This window comes from Hakea prostrata, chromosome 6 (assembly GCF_041222555.1).
Source record: "Hakea prostrata isolate BN-2017 chromosome 6, UWA_Hpros_2, whole genome shotgun sequence".
NCBI lineage: Eukaryota > Viridiplantae > Streptophyta > Magnoliopsida > Proteales > Proteaceae > Hakea > Hakea prostrata.
Genome location: NC_142605.1, coordinates 40666947 through 40683366, shown reverse-complemented (window position 1 = coordinate 40683366; position 16420 = coordinate 40666947). Strand labels below are relative to the sequence as shown.

The 16420-nt window shown below is 38.9% G+C and overlaps 2 protein-coding genes across 3 annotated transcripts; one reads left to right on the top strand and one right to left on the bottom strand.

Annotated features, from left to right (window-relative positions):
* Positions 1 to 2268: 2268 nt before the first annotated feature.
* TROL (thylakoid rhodanese-like protein) lies at positions 2269 to 7749 on the top strand. The gene is made up of 8 exons (XM_089158950.1): positions 2269 to 3107; positions 4327 to 4429; positions 4541 to 4627; positions 5254 to 5328; positions 5419 to 5493; positions 6001 to 6081; positions 6803 to 7045; positions 7246 to 7749. Exons 1-8 carry the CDS (start codon positions 2455 to 2457, stop codon positions 7291 to 7293), a joined length of 1365 nt encoding a protein of 454 aa, XP_089015076.1. The 5' UTR covers positions 2269 to 2454; the 3' UTR covers positions 7294 to 7749.
* Positions 7750 to 11017: 3268 nt separating this feature from the next.
* On the bottom strand, positions 11018 to 16192 carry LOC149014148 (Pectin lyase-like superfamily protein). 2 transcript variants are annotated; one of them, XM_089158466.1, is made up of 6 exons: positions 15989 to 16192; positions 15106 to 15490; positions 13235 to 13355; positions 12653 to 12827; positions 12409 to 12479; positions 11018 to 11861 (listed from the first exon to the last, which is right to left on the bottom strand). In XM_089158466.1, exons 2-6 carry the CDS (start codon positions 15439 to 15441, stop codon positions 11221 to 11223), a joined length of 1344 nt encoding a protein of 447 aa, XP_089014592.1. In that variant the 5' UTR covers positions 15442 to 15490; positions 15989 to 16192; the 3' UTR covers positions 11018 to 11220. The 2 variants fall into 2 exon arrangements, with proteins under 2 accessions (XP_089014592.1, XP_089014591.1); XM_089158465.1 differs by lacking the exon at positions 15989 to 16192 and adding an exon at positions 15854 to 15970.
* Between the last annotated feature and the right edge of the window lie 228 nt (positions 16193 to 16420).

Genomic DNA, 16420 nt, shown 5'->3' with positions numbered 1-16420 from the left:
GGACAAGCTCACAAGGATCTCCTGTTCATCATATATTAAGCTTAGCGCAATGTAAAGCTACCATGAAACCAACAAAACTCAAATGTTAAAACCAAAATATCTGGTCTAATGCATGAAGGAGTGTATGATCAATCTAAACTCTGTCTTACCTCAGAAACAATAGGAATTAACAAATCATCCTTGTATAGCTAAACGGCCAAAGTCTTAACCATGTTGAAAACCCGCTTTTTACCTTCATACATGACAAACTAACATCAAATCCTTAATGATCTCAAGTGTCTTTCTGTTATGGTCATTACGGTCCAAACCACTGAACAAGAGTAGATCACTTGAACCAAGCCAAGGGCTCAAGCTTGGTTCAAGATAGTTCAACTGATGCATCTCAGTCATGGCGCTTCTCGGAAGGGATGTAAATTGAGAAGCCAGGAATCGTATTAGTCGTTGGTTTTAACAGTCTATGTCTAATGGTTCTGATTTCTTAAAACACTCTTTTTTTTGTACGAGTTTCTTAAAGTACTTTTTTTTTGTATGAATTTCTTAAAGCAAACTTTTTTTGTATGAGTTTCTTAAACTAGTTGTCACCTTAAGTTCTGGGAGGTGATTCATTGCAACAAGCACTTTCTGAAGAGGTAATGAGAGATCTTATTGCATTATTAGAAAATTGCATGATGAGCTACATAAGCTTTTCCTTTTTTTTTTCTTCTTTCTTCTGTATTTGACATTTTTACCTTTAAAACCAAGGAAAATTTCAGCTCTTTATCCAACCATTTCTACCTTGTTGTCTTTGCTGCACTCTATCAACATCTCCCTTAACATCGCCCAATTACTACTTCCTCATTTTCTACAACTCCAACAACCTAAATAACATCCTAGAATAACGATAATCAAATATGTATCAAAAAAGGATTTTAACAAATTTGAAAACCAAAAATCCACTAGGAGCCCTCAAACTTGGGGAGAAGATTTCTCATCGCTATGAGCCAGAAAACTTCAAAACAAGGAAATTAATTAGACTTTGTTCTACAATCTCCAATGCTACAGGCAACGGTAGGAAGAAGATAAGAGATTGAGTTTTGTACGTATGAGTCTTTTTAGTGGACCATAAGCTAATGTTGGGTCCCCTTAATGTAATATCCTACATGTGGGTCCCAAGCAAAATAACATTGTTAGCTGCCATTAAGCATATTCAAGTTTCAAACGTGAAAGGACAAAAGTGCCCTTCAAGTTAAGGGGACATTTTAATCCCTTTACGTTTGAAATTTGAATATACTTAAAGGCAACTAATGGCGTTAGTCTGGTTAGGACCCACACATAATATATTATATTAAAGAGACCCAACATTAATTTGTGGTCCACTAAAGGGACTCACACATAAAAAATTAAAAAAACTGGTGAAAAATGCGTGAATTAAAAGTGGTTAATGGGAGGGGGAATCCAGACCACTCGATTAAAAGCTGTTAATGGGAGGGGGAATCCTGCTCAACCTCACATTGGGGCCCTCAATGTGTGGGCTTGGTTGATTATGGGCCTATCAATTCAAGGCCCACTTCTTAAACAAAAAATTAATGGCCCACTATTTCCACCCAAAAGTCAAACCTGTTAGTGGAGAGGCCAAATATAACATTGCTGATGGGTATTTGCTCTGCTGGCGCACCTGTTCCAAGCTTTAGCCCATGGTTGGCCACCAGGCCAGGGTTGGTTTTAGAATTACGTTCTGAACTGAATCCTTTTGGACAAAAAAAAAGGAGATCCATTATCGTATGATATGAGCCTCACAATAAAATCTGACCACTTTGACTCCGAATACGGAGTCCTTATCGGAGGAGCATACACTGCTTTTTAGACGCTGCTCTACCATATAATAAGACTAGGTTTCACATTAAATTCACAGTAAGTCCTATCTCTAATTCATGTTATTGATACTCAGACGTGAATCTCACATCTATTGTAAAGTGAAGAAGTGTAAAGAAACAGTATGTGAACCTCAAAAGTGAGGTGATTCGGATAATACCACTAATTTATAAGCTAAGTCAACCCACCATGATTCTTTATCAGAAAAGCCCACTTAAATTCCAGCCGAACAACCAACCGGGAACCAATCAGACCCGGTTTAAAATAAAGGTTTGGGGTTCCAGAGATTTCAGTACTCCATTATCTTTCTTCCTCTTTAGAAAGTGTTCATTTCTGAGCCACACGTTCTCTACAGACTCGAAGAGTCCATCCTGCTCGAAGAGTTCATCCTCATAGTGCAACGTGTACTCCTTCTATTGGCCCTTTACCTATTTCCAATTCCATGTCAGCTCCTACTCCCTCTCGAAGCCTCAATCAAGCTTTCCATCCTAAAAAAGTTTTAGGACAACAAAAATTTCAAGACCTGCAACTCATTTGGAATGGAAGCTCTTCAGCTAATATCCTGAAAGCCTTGATCACTTGCTTGTGGTATAGAATTATGCCATGGAGACCCTCAATGCACTGTATTTGACTCCAGTTTCAATTCTTTCTGATAGGAGGACAGAACCAGGGAAGATTTTATCTCTTCCTCCTAGGTCTACAGCCAAACTTTCCAAATCTGTTAATTCAGGTTATTCCCTAGCAGATTTTTCACAAGTTCTATCAAGCAATTTCAGTGGAAGTCTAGTGGTTCTTTCTTCTGTCTTTAGCAGTGGACTTGCAAGCGCTCTCACATACGATGAGGCTCTAGAGCAGTCTGTAGGATCATCTACATCAAAGAATGGTTCTGATTTTGATGTGGGTGCCCTAGTTGATGGTGTTGTTAATTTTGCTGTACAGAACCCAGCAATCATAGTTGGTGGAGCTACTATTTTAGCTCTTCCTCTAGTTTTATCTCAGCTTCTGAAGAAATCCAAACCTTGGGGTGTTGAGTCTGCAAAGAATGCTTATGCCAAATTGTCCGAGGATGTTGAAGCTCAATTGCTTGATATAAGGTCGCCGGTAGAGTTTCGGGAGGTTGGCAGCCCAGATATACGGGGATTGAAGAAGAAAGCTGTGTCAATTGCATATAATGGACAAAACAAGCCCGGGTTCTTGAAGAAGCTAAGCTTGAAGTTCAAAGAACCAGAGAAAACTACATTGTTTATTCTAGACAAGTAAAATTCTAAAACCCATAATTTGTTTTTATTTTCTACAAACGAATTTCGATATTTATTATGTCTATTGGTTGTATTGGAGAGGTTCCACTCCCACACCCCACGCAAGGTTGGATCATTTTAGAGTTCTGCAGAAACAGAAACTGGCAGCCTAATTGTGAATCTGAAAAATGTTGTTGATTTCAATTATAGAGCTTCCTTAGCTTTACGGTACACTTATTCTTATAACCGCTTAACCACTGTTTCAAAGAGCATCCATCTTATTTGATATTGGCTTCAAGAGTCATCTTGTTCACATTCGGTCTCTACGAACAAGATCATAATGTATGAAAACCCAAAAGCCTGCCATGTACTTATGAACTTTAGAAAGGACCGACCGCCATTGTCTCATCAGTTTCTCCTATGCATCACTCCATTAAGTGCTATCTTGTCAACTCCCTACCAAATCACAGCAGGCTAAGCACATTAGTGAAATATATGCAGATCTATATCATGTTGGCAAAGTTTTCAGCATTTATGCACCATACATAAACAACTGGAGGAATTTGGTGTATCCTCGATACAACGTAGGCAATATGCATTATTTATTGTTTTGTATCAAGTTAGTGGCAAGTTATGAATTTGTAGAACTCATCTGTTATATATATTTATATGGAGTCATGTGACCAGGATCTCTTTCTTCTCGGGAAATCTACAGAGGAACTCCTATAATACATATGAATCATGATCACCTGAACCTTTGGTTCTGTTTTCAACGCTTGAGAACCATGGTTTGGAATACTTTGCTGTCAACTAATTAATCAGTTTTATGAAGCCTGGCCAGGTTAATGGGGGCTACAGTCATAGCTCGAGTGCTTTGATCAATCATCAAACCTCCAAACCCAGTGGAACAAAGCAAACCCAGGTCTCAGAGCAGTTATTAGAACAGTCTGTCTATGACATGGTTGGATTGTGTGGTGTGCACATTTGAGTAGCTGATCTTCCATTTAGTATGACCTCTTCATGAAACCTTAGATTGATGCATCTATGTTTATGTGGGAAATCAACGAACAAGTTAATGAATCCTCTAAATAAAGTTCGGCTACCTCATTTTTTATTGTATCTACTGTTATTATTGTCAAATTGGATCATATAAATATTTACCGTCAAACTGAATGCATTCTCTTCTTTAAAATCTAGCTTTCTGTTGTAACCCTACCGGAACTGTGATCAAAAGCAGGTTTGATGGAAGTTCTGAATTGGTCGCTGAATTGGTCACTGTAAATGGTTTCAAAGCTGCTTATGCAATTAAAGATGGTGCAGATGGATCCCAAGGATGGCTGGTCCCTCTTTTCATTCTCTTTGCTTAAATTTATGCCTTCATTTATTTTTCTTGTTTTATGATTCTATGTTTATAGTATTGGAAAATCATTGACATGAGGTCAGTGTTACAGAATAGTGGTCTACCTTGGATACCACCAAAGAAAACTCTGAGTCTTGATTTCGGTAACTTGACAGAGGCAATAAGTGGTACATTTGAAGTAAGTGTCTAAACATTTTCGATGATTTTAAGTATTAGAATCTCTTCTAGTTTACTAGGTTTTGGTAAATCCTTAATGCTAATTTGACATGTTGGTCTCTTTGTTGTAGAATGACAGTGCTTAATATTTTTAGAAATTTCCATCGAACACAACATTGTACAATAATTGTAGATCTTTTTTTGTTGGTCTTATAACTAGATTTTATTGTACAACTCTGACACATAAACACACTTGTGTATGTGTTTTCAATTGAGCAATAGTTTTCACGTTGGACAAGCTAGAAATTTCAAGTGACCCTTTCTGTCATCAGAAACATAGTATTCCAGGTTTTCCCATTTGTCTAAAGGTTTGCATACATGTAACTAAATCTCCTTGCAGGGCATATAACATTGATGAATTCTGTAGGCCATGCTCATCGTTTAAATGAATACCCAAAAGTTCCTTCTCAACCAAAAAGAAAGAGAAGGAATGAACTTCAACTTTATGCAAGAAACTATAATTGTTCAATGGTGACTGTTTCTTCTAACTGTATATCACATAGTTTTTAAAGAAAGCACCATGGTTAAATTTCTAGAATCTTTGTGGGATTGATTCTTTTAATGCTGACGAAGATGCACTCATTGCAGGATACTTCTGGTGTTTTGCCTGTTACCTTTGGGATAGCAGCAGCGACTGGGTTGGGTTTATTGGCATTTACAGAGGTTGTTGGGCTGTAAATTTTTCTCATGGCTTGGATTTGAATCTTTTGTTGGTTTCAATTAATTTTAATGGCTTGAACTTGAATTATGCAGATAGAAACTTTACTTCAACTCTTGGGTTCAGCTGCAGTGGTTCAACTTGTTAGCAAGAAATTTTTATTTGCTGAAGTAAGTCAGTCATGAATTTCCTATCAAACTTTTCATTTGATCCTTAAAGAAAGTTGAGCAACCCCCACACTCCCCAAAAAAATCATCTAAAGAAGCTTATTCTAGGAAAATGATCTGTGGCCAGAAAGGCTCCATTCATATGGTGTGGGTATTATCTGTCAGGAAAGTTGCATTTGTGCGCAACCACATTGGCCAGCAACATCATCTGGATTGTTAAGTTTCACAACCTAGGTATATTTGTGTTACCTATATGGTGACCTATAGTGTAGCCTTGCTGAGATGATTACTTCAGTTAAGCTTGCTATAGGAACCCTCATATAAGATACCTCATCAATGAGCCGCCCTCACCATCTCTCTGGTGGTTTTGGAGTGATAGAGGGTGGTTTTATTTCTGATGCAGAAAAGCTCTGCCCATTTTGGTTCAAATTTTCCTTCTCAACTGAGCTCTACTATGTTTGGCATGATCTCTGATCAAGGCAGCTAACCTCGTCTATTTTCCACTGACAGGATAGGAAGGAAACACTGCAACAGGTTGGGGAGTTCCTGAACACCAAGGTTGCTCCCAAAGAGCTTGTTGGTGATATTAAGGTAGGAAAGTGAACCTCCACATAAACTTCATCTTTGGTTATCTAATGTAACATATCTTCTTTTCTGTCAATTCACACTTTTGGCCCCTGCAATTCATGGTTTTCAGCCACTTGAACTGCCTTGCGAAACCAGGCTATCTGATTTGGCCCTCTAGATTGCTCATCTGTAGTGTTTGCACGTAAGCCCCAAACCTTCACTGTATATTTGCACTCCCACCGTAGAGAGTATGAGCACCCTGAATAGAAGTTTCTAATAGAAGAAATTACTCGTAAGTGCACGAAGGCTATGTGGTCATAACTGTGTGATATAGTGAAACAGTGCAATGGGGAAGCTTGAAAATGCCTGAGAAGCAGCAGAATCTGAAAAAAAATCTCGAAATATAACATGAAACAGCTGACCCATTTAGTTGGGATAAGGTTGAATTGTTGTCATAAAATAACATATGAGACAAGCTGTCTATATAATGTGCATGAGCTTTTGAGAACATCTTAAAGGTCAGTGTTACATGCTTGTCTAATGATCCATCTACTACAAACGCATTTCAGTTTGCAACTGCAAAAACTTCTGAAGTAGAAGATGATATGTTTGTAATCTACAGTAGACACTCAAGTACGTAATGTTCTGTAAAATGGAAATCAACTTGTTTGTTTTCAACCATTTAATTGTAGTTAATTTGTCACCTCTTCTGATATTCATCTGCTGCTGTTTTACTGAATTTCAGCAAATTGGGACAGCTCTTCTACCACCTTCCTTGAATAACAAGGCATTGCCAGCACCAGCGGAGGGAACCCAAAATGCAGTCTCTGACGCCATTCAAAAAGATGAAGCTGCTCCGGAGTTGAATCCGGAGCCAAAAGCCGAAACTACTTCAGATCCTGTGCCACAAATAAATTCAGTTCCCAAAACAGAAGTAAAAGCAGATTCAGTTCCGGGACTAAGACAGGCATTGTCACCATATCCAACTGTAAAGCCTCTTTAGTACTCTTAATATTCTTGACTTTTTATTCAAGGAACTTGTAGTTTCATATACTAGTTCCATTTGATTTCCATATGATGGTTGATGAAACCTTCTCTACCTTTGATGATTATCTGCTGCACATAGATGAACTAGTTCCCCATCTTGTGATGTGAACTGATGTGCTGGCTTTCTCTGTTTGAATGCAGTATCCAGATTTTAAACCTCCAACCTCTCCTTCCCCGTCACCGCCATAAATCTGTTGTCGTGTGAGATCCCCATTTATTTTTGCAACAAGCAACACTCAAGCAGAAAACATGGAAGCTACCCAGCAAATAACACCATCACACTCTAGCTCTGAGAGTTCTTTTGGAGCTTATTGGAAATTGTAGACTTGAGGCCGAATAAAAGAGTACTGTGAGTTGATTAATTACTGGTTTGCAAGATTTTTCCTGTTCTTTCATTGGCAATATTACTATTTCCAAACTTCATTTTGTTTTATTTCCTGATGTTAAACGTAGGAAGTTCCTCTAGAGTGTTCAGCTTCTGGGACTATGGTTGGATGTGATTATTCTTTCCCCCTCTCTCTCTTCCCCTTTTTTCCCCCTTTTGGACCTGAGGTTCATTTGGGGAAGCTTGTGCTTTCTCGACTACATCCTCAAGATATTTATTTATAATTTAAATATATCATAAGGAGAATTAAATTGTGAGCTCTTCACACTTGTTGGTTTGTTCCTATTAGTGTGACACGTTTTTTCCTATTATATTACTGTTGCATATGTTTGCCACTTCATAAGTTGAAGAAGAAAAAAAAACAGCCTTTTGCATCCATTCACATTGTTTATTGGCTAATGTAACAATTTTGAATTTGGCTTTAATCTTCACGTCCACGGTCCAAGCCTTCGGTATTAAGGAATAGAACATTCTGAATTTACTATTTGAATTAAAAAATAAAAATAAAAAGAACTATGATAATTAGTGGATAGACTTTGTATGCAATGGAGGACGTTGTGCAATGTCTTGAAATACGGAATGAATCAGTGATAATTATAACTCAAATTAGTATTGAATTTGCTTATAAGAATCCAAAAGATTAGTAACAAAGCGATTTTATGAATTTTATGTTTGTATTTTTATAAACCATCTTTACCATTCTAAGGAGTCTGAATCCATTACCATATGAAAAAGAATTTTTCTGAACATTATGACTTGATTTTAAAAAATAAAATCTTGCTTTGAATTAGATATGTGTTGAAATGTGGGTTAGAATTTTTTTTTTCCTTATGTGACTAGAAGATCTGACTTTGATGTGATCTTATAATGTTGAAAAGAAAAGGAGCTTTTTTCTCCTTGACGCAACCAAAACAAAAAATTGAATCCTGGTTGCCAACAAAAATGGTTAAGAATACTAGAATAGGCTTGATGTAATTGATAACCTAGAATAGACTTTGATGTAATTGAATTCCTCGTCAATTCGGTATTGGATTTTTACTTGTAAAACCTGAAAGTGACTGAATTTGTTTTGGTTGGACCAATGAACCAAACCCGATCAAAGGGTGACATGATTTTACAGATCGGATGTTGTGGGAACTTGATCGAACCAGACCTAAAAATTGATCACTTGTCAATGTAGGATTGGTTGAGTGGCAAAGATTCATACTTCTCAATAGAGAGGTTATTGAGAGGTCGTAGGTTCTACTTGCAGACGGCATTTCATTTCAAATATTTAAAAAGTACTCCTACAGAAAAAACATTTGATCACTCCACCGCTTTCACACGATCCTCGAAACCTAACAACCTAAAAGTCAAAGTCAACTTTTGTGAAAGGAAAGCTCAAACAAAACTCGTAGTTTAAAACAAGGGAAACTTTTAGGGCCACCCTTGCGTTCCCTTAAAATTAATGTTTGCCCCCCCCCCCCCCCCGACTTATTCAATTTATGAATTAAACCTTTTACAAAGAAAAGAAAATACCAGTAACACCCCTTTAGGCTTTATGTTACAAAATCAAAATAAAATATTAATATGAGCAAATTAAATATACCAGTAAGGCAGTAACACTAACACCCCCTTTGCGAATTTTGCGGTTTACCCCCTCACGCACGTCGGTAGTGGATTCGTCGATAATGGCGGCATCCGCGGTATTATTAGCCAATAATAGACTTGACACTTGGCAGTTGGTGATCTCGTGTCAGGTTCTCATGTCAGAGACGCAATACGCCAGTAATATTATAGTTTTCTCTTTCATTTTCGGTTTCCCATGACGTGTTGGTTGAAAATTGAAACGTTGAATAGTCCACGTATACGGTAATGGCAAATTGGCAATAGAACCATTTCCATCTATAAAACCCCAGAGAGATTCAATCCAAAAACCAAAAACCATTCTTTTTCTCCATTGAAATGAACAATATGGCTAGCAGAGTCGCCGTAGTTTACTCTATCGTCCTCTTCTTCTTCGTTCTCTCTGCGTCTCAATCCCAGGCTAGGATTCCTGTTCAGGTTCAGAAACCTGAGAATCTAGCCACAGAGTGGAAGCCTTCGAACGATTTGCCATCGTTGCCTTTGCCTGATACCGATGATTCCAAGTCAACCATCGTCCTCCCGTCCGACGCAATTGAATCTTACTATGAAGAAGTCCCCAACGATAGGATCGTCGCATCTGAGTCCAAGGATCTCCCTGAATCTGATAATAGCGATGGCATCAGGACCTTGAGACCTTACACGCTCAGCGACGACGGTAGTTTCCGTCAGATCCACAACCACATGCCCCTCAAGCACCACCAACCCTTCCACTTCCGCTTCCCGATCCGCTGCCGCCACCACCTCCATCACGGGATTCCCTTTGGCGGCATGGACAGAGAGATGGCCCCGCGTGTCAACCATGAGCGACAGATCTCTTACGGCAACGACATGATTCTTAGCAAGCCTCTCGAAGATAAGAACGGAGTGCGTGAGGAAGAGGAGATGAGGCCGCACCACCACCACCACCACAACCACGAGGAAGAGAACGACATGATCAGGAGCGACTCCTCCAAGTTCGACATGCCTCGTTTCCCCCGACGCCCAATGATTCCTCGCAGGCCTGTTGAGGATAACAATGGATTCCGTGAAGAAAACGAGATGAGGCCACACCACCACCACCGCGAGGAAGAAAACGAATATGAGGTCAAGGAAGCCAGAGAGGAGGGGGGCGATATGAGGCCACATCACCACCACCACGACGAGGAAGAGCACGATAGAGAGGAGGGCCACATGAGGCCGCACCACCACCATTACCACCACGAGGAGGAAGAGCGCGATAGGAAGGAGGGGGGCGAGATGAGGCCGCACCACCACCACCACGACCACGAGGAGGAAGAGCCCGATAGAGAGGACGGAGGCGAGATGAGGCCGCACCGTCACCGCCACCACCACCACCGCCACCACGAGGAGGAAGAGAACGAACAAGAGAGGGAAGGGGGCAGTTTCATGCTCTTCAAGAACTTCCGTAAGTTTTTGACTGATCTGACGATTTGAAGCCATAGACCTAAATTCCTCTTCCTGGGCGCTGTCTCTCTCTCTCTCTCTCTTCGTGTCGTATACATAATAACAGAATCAGTATAGAAAGCTGCTTCTTACAGTGATAGATAGCAAACCAGAAGAAGCCCATGGAATCTCATATTATCTGTGAGAGATTTTCTCTTATCCATGTTTGTATTACCTTTTTGTTTTTTATGCTACCTCCTTCGGGAGTGTGTACGCGTGTACTGTATATATTCGTGATTTTGTAATTCTGATGACTGATGTATGTATGGTTTTGTTATGACTGTTTACTATGTAGAAATATCCGTATTTATTTATTTATTTATATCAGAGGCAGGCAGCCGATCACTATCATATCATTAGCTTTAGCACCCCTTCAATAAATAATCCTCAATCATTAGGGAGAGCCATCTAAAGTCAAACAGCAAGAGGAAAACAAAAACCCTAATCAGCCAAGTAATGACTTCAATGATTTACTTTATTCTCTAAAATAAAATCCGACATTGGAAAACAATGATGGATGAATAGGCGCAAAATAATTACTGAGAAGAATTTTCTAAGAAATGTAATACACCCACATTCAACAGTAGGATAAATGATGAGTTCAGGTAAACCTCAATAGGGGATTGAACAAGAACCACTGCCATGATGAGTTCAGATAAACCTCAATAGGGGATTGAACAAGAACCACTGCCATGTGTGCTGATCAGTTCTGAGCAAGGCAAGGGACTCACCCGTTCAGCACCCCCACTTGCATCAGAGCACTTCCACGGGGTAGTTCTTAACCCAGCCACACCATTGAGACTGATGTTTGAGAGACATATCCCTCTAAAAGGTGAGTTCTTGATGCCATGTATTAACCCCGGCTGCTGAACCTTCACACCCCACACTTGGTTGATTCTGACACCAGTGACCACTGGGAGAGCATTTGGATTGTATTTGTCATCTGGGTGATCCCCAACATCACCTGAGATCTTGATCCCCATCCTTGCATTTTCCATGTACACATTTGACACTGTAATGTTTCTTATTACCCCTCCCCTACCAATGTTTGTCTTCACATGGATTCCAATCCCCATGTTGTAGAGATTTATGTGCTCAGCCAAGACATTCTCCACGCTCCCAGAGGTTTCACTTCCTATTGCGATTCCAGCAAATGGGGATGAGCCTGTGATCCGCCGGATGGTGATGCCAGAGCTAGGTCGTCCATAAGTAATACCATACTCATCCCACCCACTCTTCACGGCCACCATATCATCTCCTGTAGAAATGTAGGAGTCCTCTATACAAACATTGGAGCTTGAATCTGCAGAAGAGATGCTGACGTTATTAACATGCATGCGGTAACATAAAACTTTGATGCTCTGAAGTTGTCTTTTCTTATTTCTTTACTACAGCTAAGAAATTTGCTAAATGGCAAAAGAAAGATTAGATGTTTTGGGACTCCCAATACCATGCATGGACTACCAGATAGGGTACATAAACATACATGGGTAGTTATATACCATTATATGAGATGGTAAATGATAGAATTAGGTTCACAAAAAAAAAGTGAAGAGGCTGAAATATAGAACATGGACAATCCAGACCTTTCTTGAAATATCCATTGTAGGAATTGCCACATTGTGCTTCTACATAGCACAATTGATGACCCACCCAGTCAACTTTTGATTCATTTTACTTGCACAATGTAGAACACATCCATCAACTATGCAGAAGTTTCTGTACCAGTCTCATGTCATTAAATGAAAAATGTGGCTCACCTCATCATAGATGGATGTGCATCTTTAGATAGAACATTTTGTATAAAGTTATATACTAGGTACCTTCCTTGCACAGTTAAGTATATTCACCTGGATCAATTCCATCCGTATTGGGAGAATCATGTGGAGCCAATATAGTGACATACCGAACAACAACATTGCTGCAAAGGAAGAGATAATGGAGATAAATTTATGTGTCACTGATTTATCATAGCATTATTTCTTCAAGTTTTTCAGATAATTATTTTCAAAAGCAATAGTTTTCACTTTTCACCAATCATAAACTTATAAAAATACATAAATAAGGTGGGAAAAAAGATGTCCATAACATTACCTGCAATAAACAGGGTGAATGTTCCAGAAGGGAGAGTTTTGGAAGATCACATTGGAAATGATAATGCGTCTCGAATGCATGAACTCAATAAGATTTGGTCTTGTGAAACGAAGAGTTTGGTGCCTCCACATATTCCACCAAACATCACCTTGACCATCAATAGTACCATTTTCACCTGTCAAAAAACCCTATGAGAGTAGAAGACAAATGCTATTGGGCACGTGGATGAGGGGTGAGGGGACAACCAACATATTTCTGTGTTCTTTCATGGAACTCAGATGGCGAGAGAGTCACTCTAGAGATGCATTGAGATATTAATAAAATGAGTGGTTTTATACATCCATAAATGGATGGGAAGAACAGTACAGGATATGCCTGTCTGCACAATGCAGAATCAATTTGCAGCTACAATGAGAAATATTGGCCTAAATTTGAATTATACTGAGTCAGTCTTCAGGCGCTGTTTAACTTGATCATTATGATATGGAGCCATTATATGGCAGAGCTGTGACAACTGAGTCCCATAACCAGATACATTAAGCCCAAAAAAATCACTAGGAAGTCATCAAGGTCAGAAATCACCTGTGATTACCACATCACGAACTCCATCCGCATGGATAAAACTCATATACCTCGCACCAGGTAGTTCTCTGCCTCTTCCATAAGATGGTAAGGGAGCAATTAAAGGCCAGTTCCATGTGTTCTGCATCATAACACAAAGCAAATTAGTAGCATACAACTGTATTGAAGACTTGAGACAGTTTCAATAACAAGATCTCTTGTCAATCGAAAATCCAGGACTAGGGAGATTACTGATAGAACAAAATCAGACAATCAGATATAACTCAAAGAAACTTTCCGTAAATCTGATATTGATCTGATGTTAGCTCAAAAATATAAGTTAATCCTAGTGACACTAAGAAAAGGGCATAACACTAACTCCACACACCATAATAGAAATCAAATATCGTAAACATGTTGAAGATTCAATTCTGATCGGTGCATACATCTCAGTAAGAACAGATCAGTAAAAGTCTAAAACCTATAACAATATTCATAAAATTGACAACAAAATTCAAGTAAAAGCAACAAAAGCATAATGAGAAATTCTAAATAATTCCAGATCAGCCAGTCAGTATTGTACCGAACTGGAATTGAACTTACAGTTAGTGTTGGTAAATCTTATGATAAAATATGAAATGACTTTCAAAGTTCCCACCAACCAGATTAATAAAAGATAATTATATACTTATATTGGACTTATATTCCAAAGATTAATTCTTTATGCTTTCGGTTGAACAGACAATGAATTTAGAAGTAGTAACTATTCACATTAGTTAAAAAGAAACAAATCTATTCACATTATTTTAATTCTAGAGTGCATCCAAGATTCATCCAACGTTCTATGACACAACAGACAGATTCAAAGCCCTTCTGGCAACATCCCTGGCCACCAAGGTATTCAACACACCTGCAGAAGATTTCAAGCTAGCAGAAACACTGCAAGCAAGAGAGAAACAGAGACATTTCAAACTTGACTGCAACACTAACATGCAACAATGGTTTTGACAAACAAAAAGTGTGTGTCGCTTCTATGTTCAAAAAGCATTACCAAATGAAAAAAGGGTCCTCACAACAAAGTCTTCGAAATTTTAATTGAAGTGGTGCTACTCACCCCAACCCCCACCCCCAAAAGAAGTTAAATAAATATGTTTAACCCAAAGAAGTAATAGGCTAGAGTGCACAAACTTAGTAGAAAAAAGAAGCTTTAAATCAATTGCTATTAAATATGATACAAGAAATCAATTTTTTTAAGTAAATGAAAATACTGATGGCAACACCATGTCTAAATTGGTACTGTAATATTCTAATCCAAGGCACCAATTCAAAATAACAATAGTCACATGCTGGGCCAAGGATCATGAGAATAAAGTTACCCCAAGGCTGGCCATAACATTATAGAATACTACATTTGTCCACACATAGATATATAAAATAAGCAACAATGCAGATAAATTAAACCAATGGATGGCAAACCAGTGGCCAGTATACTATGATGAACCAATCCAAAACCCAGAAGTTATTCCATCAGCCACATGCAGACCAAAAAGATTGCAAATCAATTTGCTGCTCCCGCGTTGGGCAGGCTCTGTGGCCAAGATATCAGTATCAAACAAATCCAAAACCCAGAATTTATTCCATAAGTCACATGCAGGTCAAAAAGGCTTTATAAGCTTTATGTTTTTGGCCTTCTTGTGGAGGTCAAATAACCATATAAAATACTAGAAAAAGAAAGTTGTCCACAGGCAAATAAAGGATAAGCTCTACTGAAGCTACACAAATTAAGTCTGCAATTTTCTATCAATCAAAAACAAGACTGCAATTCCCCATCAAACAAGAGTGATAGCCTGTTCTTTGAATAAAGTTCTTTGAATTTCAGAGAAGGGGGTTACCTGACTAGCCCTTATTACAGCACCCTTAGCCAAGTACAGAGTCATGTGACTGGTAAGGTTAAAGCTGCCTGTGAGATAGACGCCAGGAGGGATGTAGAGAAGTGTACCACCTCTCCTCCCGAGATGTTCTATACGATATATTGCTGCCCGAAACGCTACTGTGTTTACTGTATGGCCATCACCTACACCTCCGAAATCAGTTATTGAGATCTTGTTCTTCCGGTATCTCATGGGTACCAATCCGGCACACGTTACCATGTCGGCGGTAGCATACCAGGAATTCATGGGCAGGGCCATGACAACAAGACAGAGTAGAGATAGCAGAGATCCATGCATTTTTCTTTCTGTACTTCTCCGAAAGAACTTAGGGACGAACTCTGAAAAACTGAAAGAAAAGCAAGCAATAGCACAATTAAGTCTAACAAATAAATGAAAAATTCAAGACACACCAAGAAGGATTCATCATTAGCTTTTACTTCAATTAGTGAATTTTTTTCCAAATGCGAGCAAGAAGTCTATTGAGCTCTAATAACAGATTTAAGCGATAAATGGCAATTCAAACAAAAACCGAAAAGAAATTAACCGAAGCAAAATCAACATATTACTTCAATAAACGCTACAAATGAAAAAAACTCCAAAATGCAGTTCACCGGAAACAATTAGGAGAGAATGATTAGGAATGAGCAGACAAATTTATACCAGAAGAAGAATAGTGACGGAGAAAGGTCCACTCCAGTTGCAGGGTTACCTTTTTGAGTCAACGAAAGGTGGAGAAGCAGAACTCATAAATTGGATTTTCTTCAGAGAAGCCACACACAAAAAGAAGAGGGATTTCGAGATAGAGAATGTTCTTGAGAAATGTAAATTTATTTATTTTTTTTACCTTTGATGCTCGAACAGCTAACAGACTCCGAAGTAGAGATTTGTCAAGAAGCGATTGTCTCTGAGCTCTGGAAGAGAAGAAATATTAGTTAAGAAACTGAGAGAAGCAAAGCAGAGGCGCTACCGACAGGAAGTATGAGCTAGAGAACTGCTTTTGCTGCGGGAGTATGGGCATATTAATTGCTGCTTTTCCTTCGGATCTTCATTTTTCTATTCCATCCATTCAAATTTCTAGCCAGAAATCTTATCGTTTTTCAATTAAATTATTATATCCACATGGTGGCCGTCCGTTTCTGCTCCATGATCTGGCATTTGGCTTCAAATGCAAAATGCGCATGACTAGCAGACTGTTGGATTGGGATCTGGTCGAGACCGAAATCTCGATCCGACGACAGACGATTTCGGTGAACATGTCCTGCGCAAGCAAGGTCCC

Bases quoted from the DNA above. Each gene is read 5' to 3' on its own strand.
- LOC149014148 (XM_089158465.1), bottom strand. From the start codon at position 15,891: ATGAGTTCTGCTTCTCCACCTTTCGTTGACTCAAAAAG. The intron at 15,491-15,853 runs GTAACCCTGCAA...CTTTTCTTTCAG, and splicing joins CCTTTCGTTGACTCAAAAAG to TTTTTCAGAGTTCGTCCCTA. The intron at 13,356-15,105 runs GTAACCCCCTTC...GTTATGATGCAG, and splicing joins CTGTAATAAGGGCTAGTCAG to AACACATGGAACTGGCCTTT.
- TROL (XM_089158950.1), top strand. From the start codon at position 2,455: ATGGAGACCCTCAATGCACTGTATTTGACTCCAGTTTCAATTCTTTCT. The intron at 4,628-5,253 runs GTAAGTGTCTAA...CACTCATTGCAG, and splicing joins CAATAAGTGGTACATTTGAA to GATACTTCTGGTGTTTTGCC. The intron at 5,494-6,000 runs GTAAGTCAGTCA...TTCCACTGACAG, and splicing joins AGAAATTTTTATTTGCTGAA to GATAGGAAGGAAACACTGCA.